The sequence below is a fragment of the Condylura cristata genome, unplaced genomic scaffold, assembly GCF_000260355.1.
Source record: "Condylura cristata isolate star-nosed mole 26May11 unplaced genomic scaffold, ConCri1.0 scaffold00007, whole genome shotgun sequence".
In the NCBI taxonomy this organism is placed as follows: domain Eukaryota; kingdom Metazoa; phylum Chordata; class Mammalia; order Eulipotyphla; family Talpidae; genus Condylura; species Condylura cristata.
This window is the reverse complement of record NW_004567108.1, coordinates 23,652,309-23,666,416: the sequence shown is the minus strand read 5'-3', so window position 1 is coordinate 23,666,416 and position 14,108 is coordinate 23,652,309. Positions and strand designations below refer to the sequence as shown.

Here is a 14,108-nt window from a genome sequence, read left to right as displayed (position 1 = left end):
ACCAAAACATGTATGACCCCTTATAATCTAGTCCCTGTATGTTACCATTCCTTCTTCATTTTCTGAACTTTTTTCTTTTACTATCCCTTTGCTTTATGTTTTCTCTGCCTACATATCCCTTTATTCCTGCCACCCCTCAAATATCAGACCAACTTCTAATTATCCTTTAAAATGCAATTCATATCCCACACCCTAACTCCTGACCTTTTTGAGTTCATTTTCTCACTCACATCAGCCTCTGATTTTCTTAGGACTAATTCTCGGTCATCTCCATCCTCAGTGCAAATGTAATGACTGGAACAATATACATGCTTAATAATTTCGAATGCATTAGTTAATGCTATCAGAGATGGATTTTACACCTTGAAAGTAAAATTTTAAATAAACAGTACCCAGATTTTATTTCAAGATAGATTCATTGAGAGCAAAGGGGTAGATGCTTAGTCTACTTTTGATATAATTCACATATTCCATTATATACATTTAAAAGTAATAAAGGTACTGTATTTTGCATCTTGATAGTCTGAATAAGTATAAGGGCATGGAGGATATTCTATGATAGATTCATGTATTAATGAATTGCTAAATTTAACAGCTATTATGGGCCTTCTTAAGACTGAGACTCAGTAAAAAAAGACAAGAATGGTAGTAGAAAAGTAACTATTACACTGTTGATATAATTGATAACAGAATTTGAAGATTGTAATATTGTTTCTTAAACTGTGTTTTAGTTCTAGGATTCTGAATTATCTTTTGTTCTCGCAAAAATATACTGTAAAGCTGTGTTGTCCAACTCAGTAGCTACTTGCCATATATGATATTTAAATTTAACTGGGATAGTTAAAATATTTAAAAATTCAGTTCCTTAGTTGCACATGTCATATCACCAATAAACATATCCGTTATATTACCAGTAAACATACCTATGGAGTAAAAGGAGGATTATGGGAAATATAAATTAAAAAGTATTGTTGATCATTTGAGTCACAACAAGTTAATGACATTCATAATCTTTTGTTCTTTATCAATAAAATAGAGTATACAGAGATATAGTCTTAAACATTATAATTATTTTAGAAAGTGAGTTTGATTTGTATTATGGCCCTCCCTGTGGTGCATAGGGTAAGGACGCAGCACTGCAAACTAGCCGCAGCCACTTTAGTGCAAGTTCGATTCCTGGCCCCGGAGGTGATCCACATAGCAAGACAGACCTCTCCTTACCCACCCACTACTGTACTTTGTTGATCTGCCTGTTCTGCTCCCCACTCTGGTGAATCCTCTCACTGCCCCTGCACCTCTGGCTTGTACCCCATTTCTTTATGCATAAATAAATAAATATTTTTTAAAAATCTGTATTACTGAAAAGAGTATCAAGAGATACTTAACACAGTGTAATTTATAAAGGAATAATATATATATATATATAGTACAACTTCGTTAAATTTGCTTTAGGTTTTATGGAAGCAATTTCATTAAAATCCCAACAAATGCTTTTTTAAAAAGAGATGATTTGTCTACAGGTTACTGAATAAATTGCTTGTACTTCATGATTTTGTGTCATGTTTTGCAGATCTTGTCTTTTCAATGAAAGTTTTTGTCATCAAATTTCAGAAAATATTGACTCTAAAATGTTCCACCTGACCCTGCTCAAATTTTTCTTTAATTTAGTTGAAAGTGAAGTGAGACACCTAACTCAAAAGTAAGTTTTAATTAGTATATGTATTTCTATAAAACTTACTTTGTTTTCTATTTTAATGTAGATTTGTTGTAAAAATACATTTCTTTACACAATTTATCTGTGGCAGTGAAAATTTGTATACCCTTTTCTCCTTGTTTACATTTTTTTTATATTTCACTAACTTGCACTTTCATATAGATGTTTGTTTTTCAGCATCCCTTTGTTATTGAATACTTAAGTAAAAAGCTGCACAATGTTTTACCCTGAATCTATAATGTTCAAGATAAGTTTTGCCTATGTTCTAACTATCACTGTGTATACTCGTTGGTTAAAATGAGACCATATTTTGTATTTTATTCCCTATTATAAATTAAAATCTCTATACTTTATAGTCTTTCTGTATTAAGAAATTGCTAGAGTTTTCTTTTAATGACAAAAGATACTGTGCCTGGTAACTGTAATGCTAAAATGTCAAAAAGATACTTTTTTTCGTTCATATTTTTATTAGGTTGTGTGACTGGTCAGATTCTCAGAGTTTGAAAATAACAGGAAAGGCAGTTGTGCTTGAAATCTTTTGGTCTGGAAGTGAGACGTCTGGACTTTTGACCAAACCAGTAAACATGCTTTTGGATTGGACTATATATTCCCACAAGGAAAAAAGCAAGTCTAATGATGTAAGTAGAATTAATAAGTGGTTAATAGCCTTTTATATATTACAGTATATCTTTGAACTAGACTTATTTTTTCTTCCCTTTATTTGAATAAATAGAAAAAAATATGATCAAAGTTTTCTTTTAGTTTATCTAGTTTCAAGGTAATGGGACCTTCAAAACTGATGTCTCACCATCTCAGATTTGTATATGGTCACTAAGGACAGAAATCTATACTTCTAGATTTTTTTTTTACCTTTTTACATTTCAATTTATAAGGAACCTGTGATTTAAAAAAATAAATGAATCCAAATAATTTTTTTGTATACTACTAATAAAAAGTTGTACCAGCTTTTAAAATCATCTTTCTAGATGTTATAAGGTACTACCTGACCTATTTCTTCAAAGTACATTTTAGTTGTCATAATAAATTTAATATATAGTGGTTTTATTGCTTTGTTGGGAAATTTAAATGCAGTAAAATGTGAGAAATGTTAGACAACCGTTACAACCACTATGCTACCGAAACCTGCAATCTGCACCATTTTGGCTGCATAATTAACATTAATCATTTTTTTTCCTTTTAAAAAGATTTTTTTGTCTACTTTTTTGTTATAATATTTCTTTTCTGATTATGGACATATTTCCTTTTACTTCTACTTTCTTGGATGTTGGAGTTTTGTGTTTTTTTTTTAATCTTTTTAATACACTCAAGACAAATTGCCTTTTTAGTTCAATTTTAGTCATTTCAGAGGTTTTCTTTTTTTGAATTTTTTATTGAAGTAACATTGTATCATAACATTATAAAGGTCTTAGTGTTTCATTATAAATCAACATGTATAATACAAAATGTAGTCAGTGCAATATATTACTCCTCTGTCTTTTGGAAGGATTATTTAATTTGGTATTGCTTAAAACAATAGTCTGTAAACATTTCATCTAGTACTTTTGCAAGTTTTTTTGAGTGTACTGTGAAAGACCCCCCAGTGTTTACACTTGAAGATTCCTGCATAGTACATATGAAGTACCGAGCCACAAATATATATAGTTTTGATTCTGATTCACTTTGTTCTGACAGTAAAGCCCTTTAGGATCTCACCATATTCAGTGTTGGACGACCTTAAGCTACAACTTTTATGCTCCTTTTCTCCTAGACTCCAAATATGATTCACATCTGTCTCTGAGGTCAGCAGATGGCCATAAGGCAAAGTCAGCTAGCTTTGGGTGCTTTACTTGACTTTTACTTTCTAGATCTGTGCCTAGCAATTCCTCATAACTTTTCAGAATGTTTCATATAGTTCATTTAACATTTTGAGGATTTCTAAGAGAATTTATCCAAATTATCTAGGCCTCCATTGTCAGAAACAGAAGTCATTACTGATTTTTAGAAATTCTGTTTAGGTGTTTCTTAAAGAAAATTCTTTTGAGGGCCCAATTTTTTCAGTTGGCTTTAAAATGAGAGGGTTGTTCCTGCACAGCTACATTTCTTTGTGATCAAGTAATTCTATTATGTAGCAATAACCAGGTAATTAGGCACTGCCTTATACATGTATGTGTTTAAAAAAGAAGTAAGATTATATAAATGTTTATGATTTGAAAATATTCAGCATAAATTGAACTATCTATACTTTTTGTCAGCTGACTATAGTGCTCTGTGCTAAATCGGATGACAACCTTATTAACGCTGTCTACCTTGTATGTACGTTATATGATTATTAAGGATAGAAATATTAACTCATTATGAAATATTTCTTTTTATTCACTTCATATATAAGTGAAATTGCTCATTTGTAACTGAAAACAATAATAAAAATAACATTTCTACAATTGCACTAAATCACAAAAGGATTACCACAGAACTTATTCAGGAAATACTGACGTAAATAGTAGCAGATTTATACATACTCAACTTGAAAAATTTTGTTCAGATTTATAAATAAATTCATCATATTTGTGAAGCAATCTACAATAAATTATAGCATCAGTTGTAATATGAAAACTGGTTTAAACTTTGCAAATTAATATTTTATTTAACATTTGAATTGCTTAAATTCATATAAACTTTTTTATTGTGTTAATTTATTTGTTAAAATTCATTCTTGTACTTAATTAAATCTTTTTGGCAGTTTCCAATTTCAAGAATTCCATGCATGTTCACAGACATCATTTTCTGTACTGTAAAGCATTTGTTTCTTGATTTGCTGAGTTGAAGCATTCAATTTAAGTCATTAGCTAAACAGAAGTCCTCGATTTATGCTAATATTGTTTTGTCATAATGTCAATCAGCATGTATTGCAGAGTGACACAATGGCAGTGAATTTCATTGTCATTAATCTGAGAAAGCTTGGGCTTTCCTTGGCAAAGAGCAGAGGTGGGCTGTGTCAAGGTTATGGAAGGGAGGTACAGATTTTACTAAGCTTGGTAGTTAGTCCTACTTTTCTTTGTAATGTTCTTAAGTACTATTTAACAATAACCCTATAATTATAGGTAGAAATGGAAGCTGGTTTGTATTTAAAATAAGGAAATTGAGGCTGAAGAAATTAACTCATTCAAGGTGTCACAGTTTGTTAGGGTAAAACGTTGACTAGAGGCCAAGTCTCCATCCCAACGTCCTTTCTTTTGTTTCAAATACCAGTGTTTAAAACAAGAAAAAACACAGTATGTGAATTTTTGTTTGCATCTTCCAGATTAAGATACTTAGAGCAGCAGTTTGGTATCTTTTGTAATCGGATATTCTGCAAAGTCCTAACTTAGAAATTAGATGGTCAGATGTAGTTCCATGTTAATGCTAGTCAGTTCTTATAAGAAAAATTGTAAATCAGTTTATAAGCTGAGGATTACTATGCTGACCGATAATAGAGAACTATGTTAACTAAATGTAGCCATATAAATCATGTCTGTCATTTCTTTGTTAATCCTTAGGGTATTCATATTCCATTCTTCCAAGTTTAGTAAACATTTCAGTATTACAAGAAAACTTTTCTCCTTTGATGGCTTATTTGCGATTTCTCAGCTACTGTATTTTTAAACATAATATCCTCGTGCTAGAAATATTACTGTTAAAATTTCAGTGAGTACAATCCATACTGTACTATCTTATCCCCATAGTTATAGAGAATTTCATAATTAAGAATATATATAGTCTAAAGATCCAAGAGACTGAGTTTTAAATGTTTTTTTTTTTAAAGATTTATTTATTTGTGCATACAGAACTGGGATACAGGCCAGAGGTGCAGGGGCGGTGAGAGGCTTCGCCAGACAGAGTGGGGAGCAGAACAGGCCGACTGAGAAGTGCACTGCTGAGGGGAGCAGCGGGCGGGTCAGGAGAGGTCTGCCACGCCATGTGGTCACCTCCCGGGCAGGCGGGGATCGAACTCATGCAAAGGTGGCTTCCGCCCCTTAGTGCTGACTTTAACCCGCTGCGCCACCAGGGAGGGCCCTGAGTTTTAAATTTTTATAAAAATTCTTTATTGTGGCTATGTGGTGTGTTGCGGGGGGGAGTTGTTTTGTTTGTTTGTTTTGCTAATACTTGTAGATAAGAATGATTGTAATAAGATCTTATGATAAAGAAACAACTTAGCACTTGCAAGCACTACAAAACTTCTACCCATCTTTAATTAGTAACAGAGATGTCAAGGTAATAGGATTATTAAGCAACATTTGGTATTGGAAATTTGTGAACAGATCTTTATGTAAGGAAAACAGGAACTCCTAACTGGGTAATTTGATGTTACTTTTAATTGATGGAGGGCTGGATTGTGTTTTTATATAAGGCTTACTCATTTTCCTATCTGAGTTTTAAGAAGGGTCTGAAGTGATCCTTATTTTCTATACCCTTGAGATGGAGAATAATTTTAAGAAGTCTCTTCCTTTCCAAGTAGTGTCATTGCTAATATTCAGGTACACCTTATGTTGGAAGAATATTGAGTCCTTGAATCTTGACATGATCCGTCAGCCAGTAGTTTATGTTCTTTTGATAACACATAAGAAGTACATGTTAAGTTGTCCTGAGTGATTATCTACATGTTAACTTTACTAGGAATGAAGTTGGCTTCCTGCAAAGTTCTTTGAAGACTGGTTTAGGCCAGTGCTTAAGGGATCCATTCTCACCAACAGTAAAGATTAGATCTTAGCGCCTCGTAACCTACCAAGGGAAGTATAGTAGTTTCACATGCAGCTGGTAGGGCCAGTCTCCATACCATAACACTGCAACTGCCAGACTTTAACCTAGACTTCACTGAGACTGGAGAGGGAAGTGGGACTTACACCCACCCATGAACACTCATCAGGTTATAGTCAAGGTTTTGATTTGTGGCCCCAAATAATATCAGAGGAAAACAGGTTTTCCTTAATTATATAACAAAAAATCTCCTCAGTGACAATCTTTATTCTCTGTCCTAGATTCTGATGCCCAGCCTCGTCAGAACCAGTGTGCTACTCCAGAGTGTGATAGGGAACAGGGTACCTGTGTTACTGCTACTTTTTCCAACTCTAGTTTTTCCTTCACTAGGTAGTATTTTGCAGGACTAATGTGTATGCTTCTTGACCATTAGGCCTTGTTTACATCCCAAACTAGAAACAGAAGTTCTGTTTTGAAATCATTTATTAATAATAGCTTCTTAAGATAAGAAATAATGGCCGAATGAAATGTATACCTACAAGGATATTGTCTGCTAAGGTAATAGAAATAAGTCCAGTAGTCTCTTGAGGGTTTGAAGTGTTAGAGATTTCTATCACCAGTTCCATTTTAGGCATAGTATGGTTGCAGAGTATAACAGCTACCATCAGTTTGGATATCATAACATTATTAAAACTTTTTCACATGCCTTTTACCCAACTGTTTATTCAGTGATTTTTTCACGCATCTAACACTCATAGACAACAAATACAAAAAATATAAGCATTTCAACTAGTGTTAATACTGTGAAAAAGTGTTTATATTTAAATCAAAGGTGTTTAAAAATATTATTTTCACACTTCTTTATCTTCATAGTTTAGGATTAGAAAGACATTTTTAAACACTAGGGCAAAACATACACAGTAAGATTTGTATGCCTTGTTATTATATTTTTATGGAAATATGATATTATAGAAGTGATAATATAACAGTATTCATATCTTTTAATCTTTTTTTTTTTTTTTGAGGAAATATTGTTTAACATCATTGTGTTTCAGACATACAGGATTTCCCCTTCAATTGTTGTTATTACTAACCACATCCACAGTTCATCCCCTTAGTTCATTGTGTTTCTACTTTGTTCTTGTCCCACCCTTTAACTCTTTCCTACGGGAGCCTCAGTTATATACTCAAATTTCCAGAATTTGTGTTAGATTGAATTTATCTGACCTTTTCTCCAGTTTTCCCATATTCTACATAAGGGGATATATATTTGTTTATATTAAAAGATTTGGTAAAGCTCATTTTGTCCTAGGCTTTTTTCCTTTTTTTTTTTTTTTATGTATACTTATTACTGTTTTATTTTTCTTGCTTAAAATTCGTCATTTCAGGTTTTCTATTTCCTCCCTTTTTAGTCTTGGATTTCCTTTTATTTTAATAATTTGTCCATCTAGTAAATGTGACTCATCTTATTGGCATACAAATGTGTATGATAATCTTTTATAATCTTTTCATAGTAGCTAAGATACTCATTGTAACAATTTCTCCTTTCTTATACTATATATTTAAGTTTTCTCCCTTTCTTTTTGAGCCTAACTAGAGATTTGTCTGACTTGTTTATTTTTTCAAAGAACCAGTTTTTGGTTTCATTGATCTTTGTCACTGTCTTTGATTTCTGTTTCATTTATTTCTGCTTTAATGTTTATCATTTCCTTTCTTCTACTGGCTTTTGGTTTTATTATTTTTCTAGGTCCTTAAGGTAAGAGATAAGATTACTTATTTAAGGTCTTACTTGTTTCTTGATGTGGTCCTGTGTTGTTTACTACCTTCTTAGTACCTAGAACTGAGAATGTAGCTTTTGCTATGTGCCATAAGTTCTAAGGTTGTGTGTCCTAATTGTCATTTGTTTTATAGGTGTTTTTTAACTCTTATTTGATTTTTCATTAGCCAAATAGTCATTCAGTCTCCACATATTAGAATTTAGGTGTTGTTTTTTTTCATGCATTTAAATTTTTTCATGCTTTCTTTATGTTGTTGCTTTCTAGTTTTGATATGGTACCTTTATAGTTAGAGAGGATACCTGGTATAATTTAAATTCTCATAAATTTGCTGACACCTGGCTTTTGATCTAACATGTGGTCAGTTCTGAAGAATGTCAGAAAAAGGTATATTCCAATTTTGGGGGGTCCATTGTCTTATAAATGTCCCCTACACCCATGTGTTTAATGTGTCTAATACTTTATTCAAGGCTATTGTATCCTCATTTGTTTTCTGTTTGGTTGATCTGTCTGTTGATGAAAGGGGGTGTTGAATTCCCTTGCCACAAATGTGTCTTCCCAATGTTCATTCTCAGATTTACTAATACCTGTCTTATATATTTTGATATTCTTTAGTTTGTTGCATATATATTGATGAGTATAATTATGTCTAACTGATATGTTGTTCACTTAATCATTATATAATATACATCCTTGTTTCTTATTACTTTTTCTAGATGGAAAACTGTTTTTTCAGATCAAAGTCAGGCTGCCCCTGTCTTCATTTAGGAAATCGGTTCTTTACCAACCCTTTTTTCTAAACCATTCAGTTTATTTTACAAACAAGGAAACAAAAGAGCTTACTGTATCCACTAGTGGCCAGCTTTCTCACCCAGATAGCATCAGTGATGGTCACCACCAGTTACCAGGAGTGCTAGATAGCACTTGCCAGTAGTGATGGTCACTACTGGTCCCTCAGAGGTAGTGTCAGAGACACCTGTATTAACAGCTCTTTGTTGGGTTATCTCAATGACAAACAGGACCAGAGGACCAATCTCTGATTGTGGTCTTAGGCTTTTCTTCTCTCCTTGGAGATTAGCTACTAGACGCTTCTTTTCTTCTTTCTTTAGAGTCCAGGAATGGATGCTGGCATCGTCTGTCCTCAGCTTCCTCCCACCCTGGCTTATATCCTCTCATTAGACCATTTTTCAATCCTATGATTGATTGGCTCATCTAGCACCATTCATAGCTTGCACTTGTTTGGACCATTCTATGATCCAGGAAGTTAGTAGCTTGTTACATAAAAGGTCTCTGAGGAGCAACTGCCACAACTGCTTTTCGTGAAACATCAGGGTGAAAGAACACCAGTTACTACTGGTTCCCACTGCTGAGGTGGCTGAGTTCTAGTAACGTACTTAGGAAATTGCTTCCTTTTCCAGGGTTAGGAAATTTTCTCTATTATTCCTTTAGGCAGTTTCTGTTTCCTTCTCTTTCTTAACATGCTGGAATACCCAGTATTATATTGCTTTCCTCATGTCATCAGATAATTCTTAGTTTCTCCCTTCCTTCTTCTACCTGCTTTCTTTATGAATTATCATCTTCATTGTTATTTTAATCATCCTGCTATTGGATGTTTAGCTATTATACTTCCATAGCTTTCTCCAGAAGGTTTTATTTGCACTGTGGATCTTCCTACATCCTGCATCTCCATTATTTTCTACTTTGAAGCTTCGATTTTGATCTTCTGTTTGCTACTTTTATTTCTCAGGATATTCATTTGTTTTTTGAATTTTTTATATAGCTTTCATTAGTTTTTCTCTGTTTTCTTCCACTTATTTGAATTTCTTTATCAGAGCAATTTTGACTTCTATAACTAGCTTTTACATATCTTTGTGGATGACTTCTGGAGATTTGTTCTCATTCTGTGGCATATCATTCCCTTGAGGACTCAGGTTAATATTTCTTCAGTGTTTTGCTATGTTTTTTTTGTTTTTTGTTTTTTTTTTTTTTGGCTCCTCATTATTTACTTTCTGAATATTAAGGGTATAGCTTGTCTACTTTTACAGAAGAAACATTGTGTGGAAGGGAGAAATAGTCTATAGGGGTTTCTAATGAATGATATCAAGGTTCCAGAGCCTATACATGGACTTTGCTCATGCCTTTGTCAACCCTGCTAGTCTTCCTTTCTGAGCTTCAGGCCTGTCTGCTGTCTGTGGGCTGGGCCATTGGTGCAGCCCTGGCACCTATGAATGCAACTTCACTATATCCAGTTGGTCCCCCTGTCCTCCCATTCTCAGGAAATCAGTGGCACAGATCACACCTTTCTGAGCTTTATCTGCCCCATCTCTCTGGCTGACCACTGTACTCTCACCTCAATCCCCGTGACCAAATATATAGCAATCAACTTTGCTCTCTCTGGGAGTGGGTATGAACTGCTCTGGCAGTTCTCACTTCCCACACTTACTCTTTTATTTCCCAAAGTTAAACTCTACAATTTTAATATATTTTAGTATTTTTTTTTCCCATCTTAATTTTAGGTCTTCAAACATGAACTAGCTTACTTATTGACTGGAATTCTTGGAGCAGCAATAGATTATTGGATCTTCCTTGGTCTCAAGATGGGTAGAAATGTGATGCGTCACATGTCTGATGATTTAGGAAGCTATGTTTCCCTTTCATGTGATGGTAAGTTTATCTTATGTTTTTCTTAGACCTATTCATAGAAAATAGTTTTGAATTTCATATAATGTATATTTATATGAAGCTTTCTTTAAAATAGTTACAGATATACATATAGATACACACATATATACTCAAGTGTTTGTACACACACACATATAGATAATAAAAGAGGTAAGTAAAAATTACCCAAAATAAATGTTCTCTTGCAGTTAATCACTATTAAGCTTTTAATATATTTCCTTTTAGTATTTCTAAGCATTTTAACTTTATATGTGACTATTTTCTTCTCAGTATTACATGGTCTACAACCATACACATAGACATCAGTTATTTAAAGTCATTATTTTGATGATTTTATGAAAACCTAATTTTATATCATGGTATAAAGAACACCTGAAAATAAATTAATATATATTTATATGTAATGTTATGTTTTCTTTATTCCTGCAACTAAAAATTATTAAACTACCCTATGCTAGAAAACATTTAACTAGACATTAAAAATTATTCTTTTTGTTTGAGAGATGCATTTGCTTTTTGTTATATGGTATTTGCTACATGGTAACAACTATTTTCAGTACCTTTAGTACTTCCACTTATTTAGTAGGAAGCATTATCTGTCTCTAATCTTATCTGTACTGTATGAACAGTTATTTCTTGTTCAATGTCTTTTGAGTTAATATTTAATGGTATTAAAAATGAAACTTTGAAACAGAATACTTATGTTATAAAGCCACTTGCATTAACTTGGGCTATATCACTATTTAAAGTATTTCCCTTATGTTCCTGTTGCTGTATAATTTCTCTTATTGTAACATAAAAAGATGCTACTATTTCTTTTCTATTAAGTTTGGTGATTTAATAATGAGCCTGAGTGAAGCAAATAGAAGTAATTTATATGTATAATTTTCTCACTCTTCCTCCTCCTCCACTCATTATCTCCTTTAATTTTACTGTTTAATACCTCGAAAATAAGTTGGAGTAGGCATATCATTTAAACAGTATGATAACAGAACTCATTTTCATGTGCCCCCTTATGAAAGGTTCTACCTAATTCCTTTTGATGCTCTTTCTCTCTCTTCCCCACCTTCCCACCTCTTTTTCCTCTCTCTGTAGTCCTGAATTCATAAAATGAAACTATTTAAATCAGGTGAGCCTTTTTTTTTTTTAAAGATTTACTTATTTATTCATACAGACCTGGGGTACAGGCCAGAGATGTGGAGGGTAAGAGAATTCACCAGGGACAGAGTGGGGAGCAGAATAGGCAGATCAACTAAGTACACTGCTGAGGGGAGCAGCGGAGTGGGCGGGTCAGGAGAGGTCTGCCACACCACGTGGAACTCCTCCGGGGTAGGCGGAAATCGAACTCATGCAGAAGTGGCTTAAGCTTCTTTTGCAGTGCATTAACCCGCTGCGCCACCAGGGAAGGCCCTCAGGTGAGCTTTTTTTGTGTGGCTCTGTAGTATAAAAAAAAAATCATTTTCTGAACTTAAAATTATTATAGACTGCCAAGTATTTTGTTTTATTACATACAGATGCATTTCAGTGTATCTTTGTTTTATTTAAAATAGCAAGTTATTGAATATGCTATCAGTCACTTTAATACTTTGAAGAAAGATTCCAGAATAGAAATCTAGGTTATAACTGGGTTCAGGATTTATTCCATGATACCCTCTGCAAGAAAGGTCTCTTTTCACGCTACTGAAGTTAGAAGATTTTTATCTTAAAGCATTTTCTCTCCTTTATTTTTCTTTTTCTTTGAGCTGAGGGGTGATTACTGTTCCTTTTATGGAGTGGCTGTCCTTTACATGACTTTTTAACATTTCTTGGTGCAAATTCAATCTTCCCTCAGAACCCTTATCATTTCTCTCCTACCATTTCTAATAGGTAGGTTTTTTTGTTTGTTTTTTCCTGCTTTAGAAATAGCAGGATTCTGCCATTATTTGCTAGCGTGAGAACTAAAAATTCAGTTGAAGGATTCTCTGTTTTCCTTCCATATTGAAATCTCTTTGAGTTTGGGAAAACAAGATAGCATTTAGCAGTGGTTTTAGAATCTGTTTCTAATAGTTTTCTATATTCATTGGTTACCTTAAGGCAGATAAAACTTATTTTGTAGGACAGTCAAACACATGTAATAATGAACCTTGCATTTATGTTAATACATAACATTAACTAGAAGTTATATATCAGCTTCAGTCTTTCTTTAGTCATATTCTGAATTTTCATTCACTTTAAAGCTAAGAATCACATCATTTAGTTACTCTATTTTCTTTATTTATTTATGCATACATGAACTGGGTTATAGGTCAGAGGTACAGAGTGTGAGAGGATTCCCTAGAGACAGTGAGGAGCAGAACAGGCAGATCTACTGTAATACACTGCTGAGGGGAACAGCGTGAGAGACTGGAGAGGTTTGCTGCACAGTATGGATCAGCTCCCTGGCCTGACTTCAAATTCATTCTGTGGTAGCTTGCTATAGTTTGATATACTTTAACCCCTACATTACCAGGGAGGCCCACGGTTACTCCATTTTCACATTATAAGTTTAAACAAATTTGAGTCCATGATTGACTTAAGCTAAAACAAAATTCTAATGTTACCATTATAATCTTGATGACAGACTGAGGGGTTACAGGATTTTTGTTTGTTCACTAATATTTAAAACTATGTGACGATGCTAATTACATCTTATATATGGTCATATATTTAACTGTATTTATAATATAGCTAACTATAGCTAGTTAAATGTGTTGATTATATCTGTTGACGAGTGTTTTTAAGCCTTTCTTTACCCTTCTCAATTCATATACACAATTGGTTTCTTAGTTTTCCAGTTAGGCTATTAGGCAGATTTTTTTTTTAATTTTATATCTATTTTTATAAGTGGTTCAAAATATATATCCACCTAACATTTTGGCTGTTGATATAACTAGATGTTGACCTTTCTCAGGAAACAGAAATTAAGTGAACAAATTACCTTTAAGTAAGCAGCAGTTTTTCTGCAGCTATGTATAAGATTGATATGTGTATTGTAGAGCTTGTAGAAGTAGACACTTAGCCATACTAGTCAACAAGGTGTTTTAATGTCTTTATGTCATTATTTTGATATTTTAGTGAGCAATTCTTTTTCATTTTGTACATTTTTTTTTCCATCTCAATTGTAATCCCCGCGGGTTTCCCATCACCATGTCACCCGTGTGCCATCACCATAATCCCGTGCACTT

At 33.3% G+C, this 14,108-nt stretch overlaps 1 protein-coding gene across 3 annotated transcripts in view; it reads left to right on the top strand.

The window, feature by feature from the left end:
* ANKRD32 (ankyrin repeat domain 32) overlaps nt 1-14,108 on the top strand; it is a 63,154-nt gene that overhangs the window by 36,546 nt on the left and 12,500 nt on the right. For all 3 annotated transcript variants that reach the window (XM_004678132.2, XM_012721981.1, XM_012721982.1), the window contains 3 exons: nt 1,571-1,699; nt 2,187-2,352; nt 10,740-10,887. In XM_004678132.2, the coding sequence (XP_004678189.1) occupies nt 1,571-1,699; nt 2,187-2,352; nt 10,740-10,887 (443 nt within the window). The remainder of the gene's footprint in view (nt 1-1,570; nt 1,700-2,186; nt 2,353-10,739; nt 10,888-14,108) is intronic.